Source organism: Ambystoma mexicanum, chromosome 10 (assembly GCF_040938575.1).
Source record: "Ambystoma mexicanum isolate Mex_15411 chromosome 10, UKY_AmexF1_1, whole genome shotgun sequence".
Lineage (NCBI taxonomy): Eukaryota > Metazoa > Chordata > Amphibia > Caudata > Ambystomatidae > Ambystoma > Ambystoma mexicanum.
The window spans coordinates 256,956,970-256,977,926 of NC_090932.1; the positions used below are offsets into that span (position 1 = coordinate 256,956,970).

The 20,957-nt window shown below is 44.1% G+C and overlaps 1 protein-coding gene across 1 annotated transcript in view; it reads left to right on the forward strand.

Moving 5' to 3' along the window:
* Positions 1–20,957, forward strand: part of LOC138492854 (mucin-3A-like) — a 472,647-nt gene that overhangs the window by 134,127 nt on the left and 317,563 nt on the right. The window contains exon 5 of the mRNA XM_069620187.1: positions 2,968–6,147. Coding sequence (XP_069476288.1) covers positions 2,968–6,147 — 3,180 coding nt within the window. The remainder of the gene's footprint in view (positions 1–2,967; positions 6,148–20,957) is intronic.

Sequence of the window (20,957 nt, forward strand, 5' to 3'; positions counted from 1 at the left end):
AGCATAAAGTTAGTTAATTAACAATATCTATGCAAGTGGGCAAAATCTTTTTAACCACAATAAACTTGTTTTTGGAACAAAGTACCATGGTTAGCTTAGAAATAGGTACTGGATGTTTGTTTTTCAAGTATGAGGACATTGAGGGAGCACTATAGTCCCTCCAACTTAACAAGGAACATATTTCTTTTAGATTTATATAAAATTCACAAATTGGTCGGGCTGGCCTTTTTTGTGATGTGTTTGGAAGATGCTTGAGCTCGATAAATGATTCTTGAAAGAAAGCAATACATAACCATATGTCACTGTGCACAATTTCTCCTAGAGTGTTCTTTTAAGGTATTTGAGAAGACTATTTTAGGGAAATGTACTGACTGATCAAAGCTGGTACCATAATGTCACCAATTCAATTAGGTTTTCAGAAGGTATAAGGACCTCACATCCAGAGGCTTAACCAGGATTATCTAACAAGTGGGGCCTGAAACTAATGTAGTTGGGCCAACTGCAGTGGCATTAACATCTATTAATGCAAATACAGCGCTGCTGAGTGGGTATTTACAGATTTTGGGTGAGCCTTGCCTGCTCAGGCCCTACCGTGCCTATCCTTCTGCTCACATCAAGCCATAACTTTGAGTTTATTGGCAGCCAACTACATAAATATTAAGATTTAAGCCCTGAATGTAGCTTACATTGATCTGCTACTGTTGAAGACTAAGGGCCTCATCCTGAGTTTGGCAAATAGTAAAATGCCACGGTAACTGTATTTATTTAATTATTTAATGTATTTGTAAAGCACAAAAAACTGCCACAGGAGGCATGGAGGTGCTGGGACAAGACATAACAACAAACAACAAGGAGATGGGCAATACAGAGGGGTGAGTCAAAGGAAACTAGAGGAATAGAGAAGTTTTCAGCCTGCACTTAAAAGCGGCAAGCGAGGTACCTGCTTTCAAGTCCAGTGGAAGAGCATTCCAGATCTGAGGAGCTGCATTGGGGAAAGATTTCTGGGTCATATAGGAAAAACGAGTCCTAGGTATTTTCAGAAGGCAGGTATTGTTTGACCTCAATGCTCTGCGGGCTGGCAGCAGCATGCGGCAATTGGACAGATACCCAGGCCCTTGTCCATGAAGGCATCTAAGCACAATACATTGTATGCAAAAGGTGTAATGCTTTTACCGCCTCATTTACCGCTCTGCCCAATCTCGAGTTGGGCGGAAAGTAGGAGATTTACCTTTAGCTTTTTCCTGGAGGTAAAAATCTCCCCTTTCCGCCCGTTTTCTGTGCTATTATCGTAGCGCTAATTGCGCCAGCGTTAATAGCGCTAAGAACCCCCCATTGGGTCCAATGGACCCAAAGAGAATGGGGATTTACCTCCCCACCTCAAGACGGGATCCGGCGCAAATTGCGCCGGACCGAATTTTGGTAACGCTAATAGCGTTGCGCGGTATCCTTGCTCAGTTACCGCCGGGATACTGCCTAACTCAAGCTGAGGCCCTAAAATGACTGTCTATTTTGTATAAATTAGGTATCTGTCAAAATTGAATGAAACTTAGTATTTCTTCATAATGATAACGAGGCTGTTGTTTGCTGGAGCACTAGACATGTGCTGATCTCTTCCTTTAATATTGAATGTGGTGTGCAACAGGGGTGTGTATTGGTATCACTAATGTTCGATTATTTCACAAACTCTTTATATGAGGTCTTGTGCAGGATACACCCAGGGTGGGCTCTATGAAAATCCCTAACCTTTCTTTTGCTAAAGGAAACATTTTGCTGGCCAGAACTCCTTGGTCTTCCTGTAAACACTGGTGTATGCTTATTCTAGATATCTGACTGCCCAAAATGTGAAAGTTAATCCTATCAATAAATGCCTTGATTTCCCTAGTTAATTAGTATGACTATTGAACATGAGGTTTACTTCCACCTTAACAAACCTTCAGCATGTGAGCAATCAAAGTTGCAGGATGTTTCAAGCTTTATGTTGTATATTGAACTTTGAAAAAAAACTCAAATTCTCCCCAGTGAACCACATGTGGAATATTTACAAGATATAGGCCACTGCTATTAAACTTTGTGAGACGGGTGAGTGGAGGATTAATAATAGGTAAATTCCCCAACATACCCAAAATCTATATTGCAAGATAATATTGGGTTTACCGAATCAGCCCCAAACTGGTCTCATTTAGTAGACCTGGGTGTCTATGCTGTTGTGAATGCCTTTTTATGTAGCTCTGGTGAAACTAGTTTGAATACTATTTCTAATGAAAAAGCTCAACTGACAGATTGCATCTTGAAGGATGCTTGGTAGGGTTAAGTGGTGATGCATAATTATTGGCTAGTTTTCATTAAAAAGTAACTGTACAATTAATACATGTCTGAGTTGAATCCATAAGATGCGAGATTGCGTAATGTTGCAGAGCTCTGTTGTTTGAGGTCGTATTGATCTGAGCAAACGCCCTAATGGATTACATAATAATATATTGAGCTCACAGAATTCCAAGCCATATTTAATTTGGTCTTCTTTTTTCAAGCACCAGTTTCTATTGCAAGATTGTTTTGCATGCCTATAGTTAAAGGCCTCAAGCTTCAGAATCTAAAGAGGCTCAATTGGAGGATGCTCTTTATCCCCTTTGTTCTAAACATCTTTAGATACCTCTTATGTCAAACATATAAAACAATAAGAAACACATATTTTATAACATTATTCAGACACATGAAGATTTAGAGAGTGTCATCCTGTATTTCTGTGTGCAACTGCATTATTGCTAGGGTGGTATCAGTATTCATATTTGTAAATGTAACACATGACGCTTTGATACAGTTAGGTTGCCACTTCAAACAGAGAGCAGGAATGTCACCCCGATTGCAATTATGAATGTATCTGCACTACTTTAATCTCTGATACAACATAGTGCTGAAAATAGATCAAGTTTTTAAATGAGGTGTCCTTTTCTATCCCTCTCCTCACAGAAACAACAGGTACTGGCACATCACCTTCAACTACAGATGTGGGAACGTCTACTAGCAATAATGAAACTTCAAAGGCAAGCAACCCTTTTAGAACAACCATCTCTCCAACAAATCCCAATTCTCCATCAACTGCCACGTCTTCAGTTTCGGATATATCTTCCACAACTACTACATACACAACTGCTGCACCCATGGACATAACAGACACGCCAACCATGTTCCTGATAACTGACACATCTGCAGTGCTTTCAGTGTATGTCGTGCCTGCAATGTCTGATGTCCCTGTGATGGCAGCCACAGCATCTATCAGTGCAACAAAAGGCATCCCTGCAACATCAGTCATCAATTCAGCAGCAGCAACCAGTGAAACATCAGACATCCCTCTAATATTAGACAGAACAGCAACATCAGCCAGCAGTGAACCACCCACCAGAGCCACTAAAATCACAACACTCAGCTTGTCTGAAAGTTCAGTGACAGCTAGTATTGCTAGAATTGCAACAATAAATACTTCTGCACCCACAACCAGCAACACTAAAACTACAACATCTCCAGGCTACTCTGAAAGTATAACCCCATCGACCATGAGTGAAATTGCCAGTACATCTGGTACTAATGAAAACACACTAACTGGTACAATGTCATCACGCACCACAGGTTTTGCAACGGAATACATCCCAGTTGAAAGTACCCCACCACTCAGAACTGCTGAAAGTATTACAATGATCACCGCTAAAAGCAGCAGTAAAAGTACAAACAATGTAATCAGCACCCTAGGTACAACAACTGCCAAGATCGCGGAAAGTGAAAATGTAACCAGCATAATTGAAAGTATAGCATACAACACCACTGAAGGTACAGCAGCAAGCAACTCTGAAATTACAACACCGCCCAGCCTCTATGAAAGTACAACTAGGATTACTGATTTCCAAGCGACATCCAGCATCATTCAAATTACAGAAACACCTAGCACCACAAAAAGTGCAGAAAACACCACAACTAAAATGTCAACCACAAGGAGCAGCGAAGGTAAAACAACAAACCCTCTTGATAGTACAACAACAGCAAGCACCTCTGAAATTAAAACAACCATTAGCACTGAAATCATCCCAACACCATGGTCTACCAAAAACGCAACAACTACGAACAGTGGAAGTAGAGAAATCCGAATGACTGAAGGTATCACAGGTAGCAGCACTGAAGCAGCAACAACAAGCACCACTGAAATGGCAACAACCAGTGGCCCCGTAAATACAGAAGCCAGCACAAGTAAACGTAAAACAACTATAATGCCCACCAGCAGCACTGAAAGTGCAAACCATGTAATCAGCACTGTAGGTGCAACAACTGCCAAGATCGCAGAAAGTGAAAATGTAACCAGCATAACTGAAAGTATAGCATACAACACTACTGAAGCTACTGCAGCAAGCAACACTGTAATTACAACACCGCCCAGCCTCTATGAAAGTACAACTAGAATTACTGATTTCCAAACGACATCCAGCATCATTCAAATTACAGAAACACCTAGCACCACAAAAAGTGCAGAAAACACCACAACTAAAATGTCAACCACAAGGAGCAGTGAAGGTAAAACAACAAACCCTCTTGATAGTACAACAACAGCTAGCACCGCTGAAATTACAACAACCATTAGCACTGAAATCATCCCAACACCATGGTCTACCAAAAACGCAACAACTACCAACAGTGGAAGTAGAGAAATCCGAATGACTGAAGGTATCACAGGTAGCAGCACTGAAGCAGCAACAACAAGCACCACCGAAATGGCAACAACCAGTGGCCCCGTAAATACAGAAGCCAGCACAAGTAAACATAAAACAACTATAATGCCCCCCAGCAGCACTGAAAGTACAAACCATGTAATCAGCACTGTAGGTACAACAACTGCCAAGATCGCGGAAAGTGAAAATGTAACCAGCATAATTGAAAGTATAGCATACAACACCACTGAAGGTACAGCAGCAAGCAACTCTGAAATTACAACACCGCCCAGCCTCTATGAAAGTACAACTAGGATTACTGATTTCCAAGCGACATCCAGCATCATTCAAATTACAGAAACACCCAGCACCACAAAAAGTGCAGAAAACACCACAACTAAAATGTCAACCACAAGGAGCAGCGAAGGTAAAACAACAAACCCTCTTGATAGTACAACAACAGCAAGCACCTCTGAAATTACAACAACCATTAGCACTGAAATCATCCCAACACCATGGTCTACCAAAAACGCAACAACTACCGACAGTGGAAGTAGAGAAATCCGAATGACTGAAGGTATCACAGGTAGCAGCACTGAAGCAGCAACAACAAGCACCACTGAAATGGCAACAACCAGTGGCCCCGTAAATACAGAAGCCAGCACAAGTAAACGTAAAACAACTATAATGCCCACCAGCAGCACTGAAAGTGCAAACCATGTAATCAGCACTGTAGGTACAACAACTGCCAAGATCGCAGAAAGTGAAAATGTAACCAGCATAACTGAAAGTATAGCATACAACACCACTGAAGCTACTGCAGCAAGCAACACTGTAATTACAACACCGCCCAGCCTCTATGAAAGTACAACTAGAATTACTGATTTCCAAACGACATCCAGCATCATTCAAATTACAGAAACACCTAGCACCACAAAAAGTGCAAAAAACACCACAACTAAAATGTCAGAAGTTATCAACATACCCAATGCTACCAAAAGTGCAATAACAGGTACCAATGCATTTTCATCAACACCAATAACCTCTAAAATTACAATCACCAGCAGCACTAAAGTTATAACAACAAGCATTCTGAACAATAGAACAGCAGCCAGTACCTCAAAATGCATAACTAGTACAAGCGAAACTACTGCAGGCACCATATTTGAATGTAGAACAACCAGTACCACTAATTATATTATGACAACTTCCATCACCACTACAAGTTCAACTACTAGAACGATTCCAACTACAAAAAACAGATCTACATCCAACACCAGTGCAAAAATCCCAGCAAGTGAAACAAACTCTAATCAGACGAATTCTCCAACTCTTCTCATGACCACTCTGAGATCTGTAATCACAAGTACCAGCTCAACTTTGCACTTTCCCACTGTTGCAAGAATCACCACGCTTAAAGCATTTACTGGAATAAACTCTACTGGAACCTTGCCAGGTATGCCTTTTAAGAGATATTCTTCTTCTGTAAAATATTAGTAGGATCTTTGCATATAGTTTGCGAATAGAAATGAGGGTAAAGAGTCTTAATTCTGAAAATAATAACATAATAAATAGTTATCCTGGAAAGAATAGTGCACTGAAGGTGGGACATGTAGTTTTGTTATGTTGTTTTAGTGAAAGTGTTTGTAAACTCTAATTACAACTACAACTAAAAACATACCTTTTGACTTACTCTAATGTGCTTTATTTTGTGTTGTTCATGTTTTTGATATTAAACTGAAGTAACAGAAATAAAGACAAAAAGAAGAAAACGTAACCTAATATACATTCAATATCATATGGACACCAGTTCACTAATACAAAATAAACTACTAAAAACATATATTATCGAAGTCATCCGCCATTAAACCTAGTCTTTTCTTTGATACACTGATGTCATTCAAAAGGTAACTATCAGGGGTCTAAGACCCTCAAACAACCGGTGTGTCATATTAGGTTAAAGCACCTGCTAAGGATATCAGTGCATCTCCCTTATGCAGAAAAGGCACCACAGTTTTCCCGTGAAAGTCACTAAAAAAGGATGATACATCTATCAATTATGGATGACTTGTTTAATGTGATGTTAATTCTATTAAAGATTTATGTCCACAAACTGTTCACTCTGCAACATTCAATAAACATATCCGTGTATGTTAACTTGATATTTATACACCTCCAGATACCATAACTCCCTGAAATCTTGATTCTGTGCATTTTGGATGTTTTTCAAAGAATAAACATTCCATTTTTCTTTTACACTGACGTAGCCTGTGCATCATAATTAATGTATACTCTTGGGAAATCAGCTGTGATTCTCTTCCACATGAATCCACTTATATCACAGTCCAAATTAGTGTTCCATTCAGTCAAATGAGTATTTAGAGCAAGGGCGTGCAACATTTAGCTCTCTAGACATTTTGCGCTACAATTTAGGATGCTATTCAGTTTCCACCTAAGACGCAGCCATACAATCTTCCATCAACCCTTCAAATAGTGAGTCCTTTAACCGATTCATAATAACCGAGAAAATGGTGATTGGTTACCTTGGAAACTAGCTGTCAATATATATGATGGAATACTAGGCCTTTCAAAATTCCGTTTTGATGCCAAATAGATGTAGAAATATTTTCAAATTGTCATGATTCTGAGCAGTTCATCTTGGTTGTCTGCAAGTGTAGATTCAGGAGGTCGTTTGAAGCCCAATCACCCACCATTGAAAAGGGTTATGTTTGTACTGTCAGTGAATAGCTAATGAGTCCTCCCACTTATCAAGAGTCTTGCTTTCCTCCAAAGACTATGCACCTTGTTGTACATCGGAGGTCATTTATAGGGGTCTGGGGGTTCCATTGTTTAGGGGCATCTACAATATTGTTTTGTTGGTACATTAGAAATGTTTTGAGTTTTCATTGACAAAATACTTATGTAGGGCGAACGACCAGGCAACCAGACATAAAAAAACAATCCTCTGAGGAAAAAAGCTTGGTGCACCTTTTGCAAGGATAACAAGGTTTATTTTGTATACAAAAAGGAAAATAGTGTCAGTGGGTGTTACAAACCCAACTGCCACAGAGATCTGTGGCACTTCATGGCAAACAAAGCATTTTAAGAGACAATGGGCTTCATTACAAGTATGGCAGTCAGGAAATAAGGGTGCCTGTAGCAACATACAAAGTATTTTGTCAATGAAGCCCGTTGTCATCACTGGTGATGCAAGCAGTACATGATATTCATTCCCCATCTTCATTGGCTACCCCCTATGCACATACGACTAGTTACTTATGATACCACGACTGATTGACCGCAGCTGATCTACTCTAACCCCCCAATACGTGGTCTTCTGCCATGACACCTCGAGTCACGAATACATGATTGGTAGGCATTTGGGAATGCTGCTCTCCCCATGGGTCGAATAATGTGATGTGCACCTGGTCCTCATGATGAGCCTATGGATACATTCAAGATTAAATTTGCCCTCTGGAATAAAGAGGAGATTCTGATGATCCCAGACATGAAGGTGCCCACACCATGCCTCTCGGGCATGGAACTAGATTTGTTGGCATCACCCCTGGCACCTCATGGTAGAAATCACAGGATATCATGCGCTCTGCTCCCCTCTTGTCAGCTACCCTTCCCATGGACTCCACCTGGGCCTCTACAGGACCACACTAATTCACCAAATCGTGAGGAATTTGGGAGTTCTGTTTTTGGGCATCTAGCAGTTCAAAAAAGATGATCCTTCACCTGGCGGTTGCTAGTGCCCTAAATATAGGATGGATTGTTTTGGCAGCTCTGGACCTCTACCCCGACTCCCATGGGCATGGCCTCCGGGCCTGACGCAACCCTGCCAGTGCTCAGCCATTCACATTCCTTTCTGGTTTTGCAGGCCTGCAACAGGATACAATTAGAGTTTATGTATCAGGCCTGAAGGCCTTCTCGTGTAATTCTGTTGCTGGGAAAGAGGGGCTGGGAAAATAAAATGTCTCGGGACTCATTGCCCTGATGCACTGCTGCTTTTCGCCGTGTCCTGTGCTAGTTCTCACTCTTAATATGGCAGCGCTTCAGTATTCCTCACAGTGGGGACTGGGACTGGATACCACGTGGGTAATTCTGATTACTACATACCTATATTCTACTTATGAACACATACAAACCCCCTACTTCTAGGTTTAGTCAGGATTCATAATTCATTGCACCCTGGCACCCCAACGCTACCCCTCTTATACATATCTCAACCCCCCCTTCTCTTCACAGCCACGCACATCCGTTTCCACGTGCATTTAATATTTTTATCTCAACCTGAAGCACTTGGGGGACCCGGGATCTGGACATGCATCCCAACACTTATAACATGCTGTTTACCTCATATTTTAAACTGGGCAAGGACTACAGGTGGCTATGCTTGGAGCACTTCTGAGCCAAGCATGGATCATTTTGGTGCTAGAATTCTAACATTTTGAAACAATAGCACTGTCAGGTTCATAACACTGTTGGTGACAAATGTAACTATTTTGCTTCCATTTACTGTACCCATGGGCTGATAGGGTGTTGCCACCGATTGGGAAATCATTTGATGATGGAATGAGTACTGTGTACTGACATTAAGTGGTCCTACTCAATGGGTGTCAGTTATGTCTGTGATAGTCATGGCAGGTAACATTTCGGAATGTTACTTTAAATTGACAGACCTAGCCTAAAAAGACTCCCCAGCCGAAGCCAACACATCTTAACTAAATGTGCCAGCACACACGACTATTACATCAATTCTGATTAGGGCAAAAGCGTTTTTCCACACATTCTGCCTCATTGCAAGTATAGTGGTGCTCGTAAAAAATGGCTGTATCAGAATTACCTCTGCATTAAACGCCAGGTTATCACACCACCATACAGGTTGGGTGGTATGGTGGTAAATCATGCACCTTACCACCAATAATCAATAAAATCAGCAGAATTACCACCAGCGTCTTTCTGCTAAAATCCCATTTGAGTCCTATGGGATCCATGAATGGGGATTAACACCGCTCTACCACCACTTGTAATCGTGCTGTAAATCTGGGGAACCAAGTGGCGGTAACACTAAATGACGTTGCCGGTAATTTGATCAGTTTGCTGCTGAATTATCACCAAACTCGAAATGAGGCCCAATTTGTGTTTTCATTGACTCTTTGAAATAGTTCAGTGGCGATCAAAAGTTGACAGGGTAATGGCTTATGGTTGATGCTTAGAGCAACTGGATACCTGATTTGTAAAAATGTGACATCCTGGTGATTCCTCCAAGGACTCCTCACCTCACATTAGTCCAGATTAGCAGACAACGTATCATTTCTGTTTCTGGTTGGATCACTGGTGTCATAACTCACCACATGCTATATACGGCTATTGTCCTTTCATATTTATATCAGCATATTGATTATAAAAAACTTTATTGCCCGGTTTTCTTTTTTTCCAAACCACATTTACTCTCTGCAATGTAATTCAATAGTGGGTCACTAAATCCTAAAATACGCTATGCCATTATCCTTGCTCGCAGTAGTGAAAGTGGATGCTCTTCTAAGTGCACAAGATACAAATGACGAGAAATCCGTATTCGCAGGTGATGTTCTATCATACACACATACGGTTACTCAGCTGATTCTTTAGAGCACTTGAGACCATTGCAATACATGGCAGCCTGCCAGGCCCATACACAAGGCTAAATAATGTTCTTATTGCAGCCTTGTTGTGACATCACTACTGGCCTGTACTAGGAAAATGGCATCACTACTTCTCTGTAATCCGTTATTATTCTGCAGTTGAAGTGTCCAATGTCTGCTGCTTGAGCCAGCACAGGCAGGAATTCCAGCTCACATTGCAGCAGATAAAGCTGTGAGAATATGTTACCAAATGTCTTTCTTTTAAGATAGATGTGAGTGATACTTTACAGCCATTAACTGATTAGGACATGTTTATGGTAGAATGTGTTTTGTGCCGTGTTGGGGCTTTATACACAAGAGCATGAATCTGCAAGTTATTACTTATTTTCAAGCACAAAACGTTTTCAGATGCATTTTTTAAACTGCTTCATTTTTCTGCAACACATTAGACGTTGCATATTAGTGTTTTTTAATCCCAACAGATTCTACATTGATTATATTTATAAGCGACTGGAAGATCTCTAACATTTTGTTACGCAGGAAGCCAGTATAAAATGTTAGTGTATAGCCATGTATTATAAGGAATAAAATATCCCCTACTGTAAAGGATATTTCAAGTCATCTCGAGGTCCCATTACTTTTTACAAGTATTCTGCCTTGGGCCTCTTTGCTCTATTTGGTCACAGAACTCTTTGGTGACATGCAATAGTCTTATAAATAAATAAACTTGATCTGAAATATACTTTCTTGTAGAGCTATGTATTGGTGTCTTGAATCTTATTGATTGGCTACAAGGGCAAGTGGTTTCCAGAAGTTACTAGCAGGGCTTTGTTGGAAATGGAAAGGTTTTTTTATTGGCCAACATAATCTGACTGAGAAGTGTGCAGCCGTCACACACAAGCACACTCATGATTGAAGGCTTACAGAGATGGCAGAAGACTAATCTAAGCAAAGGACGAAAATAATTAAATACAGGTTTTGAAGAAGGAATCTCATCTGACTTGTGCTGTTCGTGGATGAGAAAGCTTACATCACAACATTCCCAAAGTTCAGAAATAAAGGATATATATACCATTTACAGATGTAAAAGAGAATGTTGATGAATGGAACCTCCTTTCATGAATTCCTACACACCAGTTAGCGTACCCCTCGCATCCAAGAAGCACAGGAAACAGACACAGACAAATGTAGTGGTGTGGTTATTGCATCAGCTGTGTAGAGCATTGTGTGGAGCACAGATTCACCTTACTATTTTATGAAAGGACTCTGTCACAAGAGGTATACCTGCCAAGTTTCCAGTTCCATGACGGACACCTCGAGCCAGCCTTGATTCTTTTCCAGAGCATGCTTATAGTTTCGTGTTTCCCATTGTGCAAGTCCCAGCATGCAATGGGACATAAGGTCTGGCTCAAGGTGTCACACTTGGAAGTGGGAAACTTGGCAGACGTGACTGGAAGCTACCGAGGCAGATGTGGAGGAAAAAGTAAGGTTAAAATAGGGAAGAATGCATACTAAAATAATGGATGAATAATGCTGTGGTAGCAAGTAAGACCATCGTATGCCCCTGTTGGAGGAAATGTCAGTGGAAAGTAGAGAGAGGGGATACGTTAGGGTTACAAATGGATTAACCGATTGAATCAAGAAGTAGCCACTGTTATCTGGAGTGTATGGAAGCATGGACATACACGGACGTGGTACTAGATACATTTGTGTAACTCAGCATCATTTCCAGACACAAGATGGAGGGTGCAACAAGATGTATTTTAAAGCTGATGGTGAGAGAATGCAACAAAAGTGTGGCACTCAAGTTGCTCAGACTCTCCAGATGTTTTGTACACCTTGGCCGGCATTGTCAGCAGTGAGTGATCATGGGAGTCATAGTCCAAGACACCAGGAGAGTCGCAGGTTTCAGACCTGGTGAAAAGGGACAATTGTTTAAGAAATAAGAGAAATAGCGAAGATGGCCTATAGCATCACAACTTGCTCATTCATTAAAGTTAGTTTTCTGTTGTGTGGCAAGCTAGAAGTAGGACTCAGACTCTGGGACATAGCGTTCACAGATCTTTATTGTCGTTTCTTGCAGTTAGCCTGACTTCCTAGCCAGCTTCAAAGAAACAAACTAATTAAAATAATGAAAACTAACTCTAAGAGATGTGTTCCCTACTATAAACCCCAAACGTTTAAGGAAAACGTACTACTTACTGTCAGGGTGTCTCAAAACGTACAGCCACTAGCTCAAATCCTAAACTAGCCTACTACTTTCTTAAAAAAACAAACACACATGGATCTAACAACTTAAAAGATGATTACTCCTTCTGATCCAGGTTTACTCCTAATCCGGTAGAAAGTGCTTAGGCATCGGTATAATGGCTGTTTTAAACATAGTTCCAAATTAAGTCTTAGTTGGGATATTCCAGTCTCTCTTTCTTGCCACCTTGGGATGCCATTTTCACTTGTTAAACAAACTCCAGGGCGTTTTGTTTCCACTCTAGGGTTTCACACTCTCTTTCACACCACTCTGGGTAGTTCACTCTTGTTACTCTCTTTTTTCCATTTTCCAGGGTGTCTTCACTCTCTCCTCCTCTCTCCTGGGATCTCGTGACTCTAGCTCCCCCCTCTCTTGGAGTATGTTCAGTCGTGTCCCCTCTCTTGTGGAATCTCCACTCTTGTTCCCTCTCTTGTGAATATTCACTCTTGTCCCCTCTCTTGGGGCATCTCCGCTCAGAACAAGGGGGTGAGTCTCTTACGTAACTCCTTTGAACCGGGTTCACCCCTTCCCGGGTCTTCCCCTCCAGGAGTAGACTTGCAGCCCACAGTCCCTCCTTCACTTGGGAACTTTAGGTTGTCTAGTCCCTTCAATAGGGGTTGTAGGTCAAAGGATCGAATCAAAAGGATCGAAATGTAATAGGGTCGAATCAAAAGGACCGAAAACAAAAAGGTCGATTTCTTTTTTTTAAATTTCCTTTTTATGCCCCCCCCCCCTCCCAAAAAACCCAGTTTTTGGTGTAAAAAACCACTTTTTTTCCTATACGGAAACCCAAAAAAACATATACATTTACAAAAAGGCATTCAACCTTTTTTTTCTCGGTCCTATTGACTCGACCCTATTGCATTCAATCCTTTTGTTTTCGATCCTTTGACCGGACACCTTCAATAGGCTAACAAGGGCTACCTTTCTTTCAGCTACTCTGGGCTCCTGGATCAGAGGGGTAAAGGCCTCTTCTCTCCCTATATGGGTTCAGCTGGACTCTCTCAGGTTTCCTTCTTCAGAAGAGCAGGGTAGCTACCAGGCACAAGACAGTATTAATTCCCCTGCTTCAGGCTTCTTCTCCACTCCAACACAGCAGGGCAGCTACCAGGCACAAGGCAGACTACCTTCCCCTGCTTCAGCCTTCTTCTCTTCTCTTTTGCCCAAACAGTAATACAGGGAACCAGTCCCCAGCTGACACCATGCCACTGAACTAACTCTCCTTTTATACAGTCCTTTCTCCACTAGCCAACTACTGATTCTCCATTGGTTGACTTAGTGCTTACATCATAGGTCTCTCATGGTAGTTTATCCCCTAATGGTCAGTTTGAATATGAGTTGAGTCAATTAAGAATTTCAATGAAGCCTTCTATAGAAGGGTTATTCTCAGTGTTATCTGGTTTGCTCCTCCTGGGTTGCTCCTCCTGGCTAAGTGGTAGGTATGGCTCTCTGTGTACCTCTTGCTCCATTAGATAAGCTTTTATTTTGTTTCACCATCTCTTTCTGGTTTTGTAGTTATTATTTTATTAATTTAAATTCAATTTACTCAAGGACCTTAATGGGGAATTGAGCACCGGTTTCTTTGCATGGGAGTTAACAATTCTACCACTGTGCTATTTCAGATGTACTGTGCTGCTACACAGTTATGAGGGAGGCTAAAGCCTTTTTCCTGCAGCTGATAAGTGTGTTTCTCTCTCCATGCTGACAGCGCATCTCGCTGCATGTTGGTGGCTTGACCAACCGTGTGTTTTTTTTCTCTCCATGCTGACAGCATATCTCGCTGCATGTTGTCGGCATGACCAGTCGCTCCTCTTGTAAACAGTGCGCCATCAGGCACCGCCAGTCTCCCACTGCACTGCCACAAGGGGGCAGAGATATGTGTCATAATGGCATCTGGTGGTAGATGCAGTTGTTGGTGTTCTATGGGCACCTGTGTGTTGAGGCAAGGTGGTGAGGTCATTTGGAACCTGAAGTGTTGGTGAGTCATGGTTCTGCGTGGGGGTTCTACAGTGACATTTGGAGTTGCTGGCTGGCTGGGGTGGATGTCCCAGTATTTCTCCTATGTATCTATCTTCTTAACAACTGGCATATTTGTGCTCACTGCTGGCAATAAACTTACTTGATAACTCACCTCCTAATCCCAGCGTGGTGTGTGAGCAGGTGAACCCCATTACTTCAATGGCAACAAGGATGTCTTGGCTGCTGGAAAAGAGCAGCAGGGGATGAAGTTCTGCCTTGCAGGGGTGACATCCATCCAGTAAGGTGCCAGTTCCTTGAGGGCAGAGGGAGGTGGTCCAGATGATCTTGCAGGCCGAGTGGTGCAGGAGCAGCAGCTGGTCGGTGCCAAGGCCCAGGCAGGGTAGCCTTGAGGGACTGTCAGGGATGGCATTCCAGGCGAGGTGGTGCAGTTGGAGGTGCTGTTGGTGTCCGTGGTGGCCAGAGCATACGCAGTGATTGCAGGCCTGACAGGAGGGCTGAAGTTGCCTGGTGTTAGTTGCAACGTCTGAAAGCCTGAAAGTGCGGTGAGGTGCTGGGCATAGGAGGCGGCCAATGGGTGTTGTCTGGGCAGTTAACTCAGAAAGTGACAGCGCAAGTGTCCTAATCTGGCTGTGAGGAGCGGCCTGTGTGTTGGTGGCAGTGCAGCGCTAGCTGAAGGAGGAGCGGACCATGTGCTGGTGGCCCAGATGCGCTAGCAGGAGGAGGATGAACAGGCTGTGGAACTGATTGGGTAAATCAGTTCAGGGACATTCAAGCGGTCCGTGGTGCAGCATGGAGGTGTGCTTTCATCCAGTGACAGTGAGGAGTCAGTGGCAGTGCTGTAATCAACATACTGTTGTGCGGGGTTGCCGCAGGGAGGAGAGATTCCCAACAGCAGCAGAGCGGTGTTCCTACGGGTTGTTACAGTGCTTGGAGCGGTATTGTGAGGGAGCCGAGTGCCATGAGGGACGGTCAGAAGAGCGGTGTGTCTGCGATCTGCTATGAATGCCCTGGACAGTGCCGTGGGGGAAGTTGGTTTTGCTGTGGGCCGGGGCGCGCAGCAACAATGGCCGGTGTGCAGGGTCAGGAAGATTTGAACACTGGTGTTTCTTGTATGGTGTTTGTGTCTGCAATGGTGACGTTGCCGGACCAGGAGCCGGAGTTCCAGCAAAGTAAGCTGGAAGGCAACGCTGGCATGGAACACAGCGTGTGTTCAAACCATGTTGTGGCAAGTGATGTTCTCGCTCCGGATGGGGAGTGTGCTGCATGTTACTTTCTGCTACCAGGAGACAGTAACTGTGCAATGAGGGACATTCACGGAGGCAGCCGGGCCGGTGGCTGCAATGGTTATTCTTGGCACTGTCGTGGGGAAGTGAATCAAGCGAAATGCTGTTAAAATACAGCGCTCGGTCCCCACGCAGTCTGAATGTGCGTAGGAAGGTCCAGGTGTTGGGAAAAGGAAATGCTGCCTTCCTGACGTGACCATGAGTGATACAGGGTGTTCCATTGCTGCTGGGGGAGAGCAGTTCTGTGAAGAGTTTTGTGACGTTTGCAGCAGTTTGGTGGGGAACTTGAGGGACCTTGACCCTGATTTTTGGGGTTTCTACATGCAGTTGAAGGCCCTCACTTTGGAAGAGGTCTAGCATGATAGGTGTTGGCGGAGGCCTGTTATGATGTTTTTAGGGATTTTCACCTGGTGGATTAGGTGCGTTGCTCTGGATGTCCGGGTGGGTCCTGAATGTTTTGGGCGGTGAGGTGCTGCCAGATTGGCGTGGTTGGTGCCGAGTGTTTACCAGTGTGGGGCTACTGGATTGATGTTTGGTGGTGGTTGTCCAGTGAGGTGCTGCAGGGTCAGGATGGCCAGGTGGGTCCTGGGTGTTTTGCAGTGCGGTGCTGCGGTGTCAGGATGGCCGGGTGGGTCCTGGGTGTTGTGCAGTAAGGTGCTGCGGGGTCAGGATGGCCGGGTGGGTCCTGGGTGTTTTGTAGTGAGGGGTTGCGGGGGCAGGATGGCTGGGTGGGTCCAGGATGTTGTGCAGTGAGTGGCTGCGGGGTCAGGATTGCCGGGTGGGTACTGGGTGTTGCGCAGTTCAGTTAGGTGCTTCCGGTTGTTTTTTGTTGTGTGCTTTACATCAAGCAGTTTCTTCTTTCTTACTTGGGCTCAGGACATGGACTTGTTGGAGTTATGTGAACTTACCATTTTTCATGTTCTGTTGTGTGCCTGCTTACCGGGTGTCGCATTGAGGGGTTGGCTTGGTGATTGCAAATTGTATGTGTGATGGGTTGTTAAAGGAGGGAGTGGAGTCAGTGGGCTTGTTAGTTACGTTGACGTGTCGGTTGTTGGTGGGTGGAGCAGGATTTGGGCTTCTCATTTCAAGTGGATAGTTCAGCTGGATTTGGGATCTCGTTTGCCTTTGAAATTTTCCTTTGGTGTGGTGGGATATGATATGATAGGTTATTTATAACACGCTAAATACCCAGAGGTTTCTAAGCACGGACCTGGGTATCAAACCTGTGTTGCTCCATGACGTCTTGCTTCCAAGGTGAGCACATTGCCCCTAAGCTATCCTCCGGAGGATCATTTTGGTGTGCTAGCTCCAGTTTACAATTTTCCCTGGAGCTTGTGCATTTACAGGTTTGCTTTGTTGTGGTGTTGGTTTTCCATCTCGGCATGCCGGTTCCAGTCGCAATATGTTTCCTGTGGAGGTTGGGCATGTTTAGGTTGTTCTTCGGGTTGGTTCCGTTATAGCACCTGTGTGTTGAGGCAAGGTGGTGAGGTCGTATGGAACCTGTAATGTTGGTGAGTCATGGTTCTGTGTGGGGATTCTACAGTGACAGCTGGAGTTGATGGCTGGCTGGGGTGGATGTCCCAGTATTTCTCCGATGTATACATCTTCTTATCAACTGCCATATTTGTGCTCACTGCTGGGAATAAACTTACCTGATCACTTATTTCCTGATCCCAGCGTGGTGTGTGAGCAGGCAAACCCCATTACTTCAATATGCCATTTGTGTGAATTGAGGAACCACCTCGATTCATCACAGTTCGCATTGTCAAAACTCGTGAGATGGACAGGCCAATTAATGATGAGTTTTGCAAATGATACAGGCAGGGTTGATGATAGTTTAAAATAGTGTGTCAAAAAAGGGGAAGAATCAAGTGCTGCCTCAGTATTTGAGATTTTTAGAACAATGGGCCTCATTACTAGGTTGGAGGTAGCCTTACTGGTAAAACAGGCAAGGCTACCTCCAAACCGGCAAGGAAATCTGGCAACCGCGAATGGGCAATTGCCAGGGTTTCTGGCCCCGCCAGACCCGGTAATTGCCCTTTCGCAGGTGCCGGACCCGATATATCCCCATTCCCATTTGAGCACCATAGAGCTCAATGGGAATGGGGATGCCTGTAGCACCGGCACGGTTCATTACCGTGCCAGTGTTACAGGCTTGCTGTGCTTGCGGGTGCCTTTCATTCCGCCAGGACAGACCTAGCAGAATGAAAGGCACCCGCGGCACAACTCGGAGTTTGCCGGTCCGGATACAACAGTACCAGTAAGCTTACCAGTACTGTTGTATCCGGACCAGCAAACTTGTAATGAGGCCCAATGATTTGCTGTCTAATGTTGTGCGGATGGGATTGTATTAAATGAATGGGTTATTATTAGTAAATTACACAGTGTAAATGCTGTGACCTTTTCTCTGTTGTTTCCTATTTGAAATTGCCTTACATAAAATATAAATCAAATGTAAGCAGGAAAAACGAGTATTCCGGTGGACATCCAACCAGCAACTATTGACAGGGCTACGAAATGAGAAAACAGTGTAGGCAATTGCTGTGCAACAACAAGTTATAGCCATTAAATGTTGAATGAAGTAACCACATACCATCTAACCACATTTTAGTATTCAAAATAAGGAGCAGGAGCCAAAATAGAAAGGTCCTCAGATCTTAAGACACAGACAACAGATTCAAAATTCAAACAGAAATAATGTATTAACTGAAATGTCAGGATGGTAGAAGACCTAACTTGCCCTAAGCTAATGTGGGATTTCCCTGCCTGAACAAAACGAAGAAAAGTCTGAGTCCAAGAGTTCACCTTAAAAGTCTGTCTGTGTCAAAAGCATATCCTTGCCCTCACAACTAAAGCTAAACAATGTGTAGGGTTGTCAATAATAAAAGAAATAGTGAATAACACAAAGTTCTGAGCTACTCCCAGCTCTTCGCTTCCTCTTCAGCTCTCCTTCCCCAAGTCCAAGAAAGCTCCACAAAAGTCTCAAGATTACCTTTCTCAAGTTCTAAACAATACAGTTTCACACAATCCTTGCGGTTCTCTTCCCCAAGTTAAAGGCAACATAGTTAAAAAGAAAAGGGTATTGAGGCTCCGTGATCAAGGCAGAATCGGCAGTTCTCAAGTCGCAGGGTTCCCTTCCCCAAGACCTCAATGTAGCAACTTGTACTTGTCTCCGGTTTCCAAAGTTCAACACAACTCCAGGTCAACTTGACCCTCCGTCTGCATTTCATCAACAGTTCACTTACAGTTCTCCTTCTTGGTGTGTTTCACAATGACTTTAGTTTTCACAATTTAGGGCTCCCTGGTCTAGGCGCAGTTGTCAGACCACACAGTCCACCCATCACAGGTCATGCATCCAGGAACCCTAGGCTCTTCAGCCCACACAGGTTCTTATGCATTTGTCCTGTGTCCCACTTCACATTCACTTAGCTTCTCTTTGTCGGCCTGCTGACTTTATGGGCAGCTTCACACTCTCCTGGCTTCTCCTGATTAGCCTCTTGGCTTTGACATAATGTGTTGCATGTGTTATGCCAATCTTTGGACTTGCCACATTGTCTCCATTCATAATATTCACGTTGTGGGGGTCTTATTGGTTTCCCACCTTTCTCTTGCACTATTCCACACTTGCGCTCTTTTCCATAGCTTGCTTTCAAATGGGCATTTTCCCTTTTGGCTTTCATCAGCTCACAACGTTTCCCAATGTGCGCTATTTTAGCTTTGTTACAAATTTTCATTCAATTCAGAATTCAATATGCTTAATTCAACTTTGCTTCAAGTTTTCATTCAGTTCAGTATTCAATATACTTAATTCAACTTTGCTTCAAGTTTCATTCAGTTCGGTATTCAATATGCTTAACTTTGCTTCATACAGCACTTTCTTACTCACATGTAGGGCCTCATTACGACCCTGGCGGAGTGGGTTTACGCCAGCGTTATTCACGGCGGACCCGTCCGCCCTACTACGAGTTTCCGTAGCGCCATGGAGCGTTTTCCGCCTGGTTTTTCCGGGCGGAGAAATCCATGGCGCTACGGGACCTTGTCGTTAATTACGCCACCGTATTTTGAGGTGGCGTAATGAACGCCTTCCCCACTCCCATTATACCCTATGGGGCAAAAATGGGAATGGGGAAGGGTAAAATGGGGGATGGGGATTTACCGCCCCGCCAAGGTCGGAATGGGGCGGAAAATCCGCCAACCCCCATGGCGCTATCGGCAGCTTTCCGCCGTGCTCCATGGTGCATTTTGCACCGCGATTTCCGCCAGGGTCGTAATGAGGGCCGTAGTCTCTAGGAGGGCCCCGGCTTCGAGTGCCATTTCCCTGCACCCACCCATCCTCTGTGTTCCTCTCTGGTGGCTCTGTTGATTCTTCGCTTTGCAGGCTGGCAGGCAGGTCTCTGCGAGCCCCGTTCGTACTATGGGTGCCTCCCAGTGCATGCCGTCAGCTCCGCTCATCTGCCCCAGACATAGATGGCGTCCTTTCTTCTTTCTTACTTTTCCCGCAACTCGGACTGCTTTCTCCTGATCATGAGGATCCCACACCTATGGTAATCTAATGCCCACCTCTCTCTGGGCTCCACATGTCTGATGGGACTACTGCCGGCATCCTGGCTTCCTCTCAGGTCCCACCACGGCTGCCTCCTCATGGAAAGTGTCCCCTGCTGGTCTCTTTCATGCCGGCCTCCCTGTTGCTCACTTTGCTGCTCATTTGGTCTCCTTTTGTATACCTGCAACCACTTGACAGGTTGCAGGTGCAGGCCCCCGTTTTGACTTGCCTGACCATAGTTAAAGGGACATGCCTGACCGTCACAGTACTTGGCAGGCATCATTCTCGTCCCAGTACTAGAGTGGTGGAAGGAGTTAATAGTGTTCACTACTCCTAGTCTCCCAGTACTGTCAAAGGTAAAGTGTGGGAAAATGAGCAGAGATGTTGTACAATAGTATATAAAGGCTGGGGGAGGGTTAGGTTGGTCTTCAATAGGGAAAGGGGGATATCATTTCTCGCCTGTGGGGGCCCCACTCCCAATCCACAAGGACCCTTCACCCAGGTGATCATCCCTCGTTTCTCACCCCCAGGATCGGGATCCAAATGTGTTGGCCACATGAGCAGAGGATCCAGGGGGGGCAG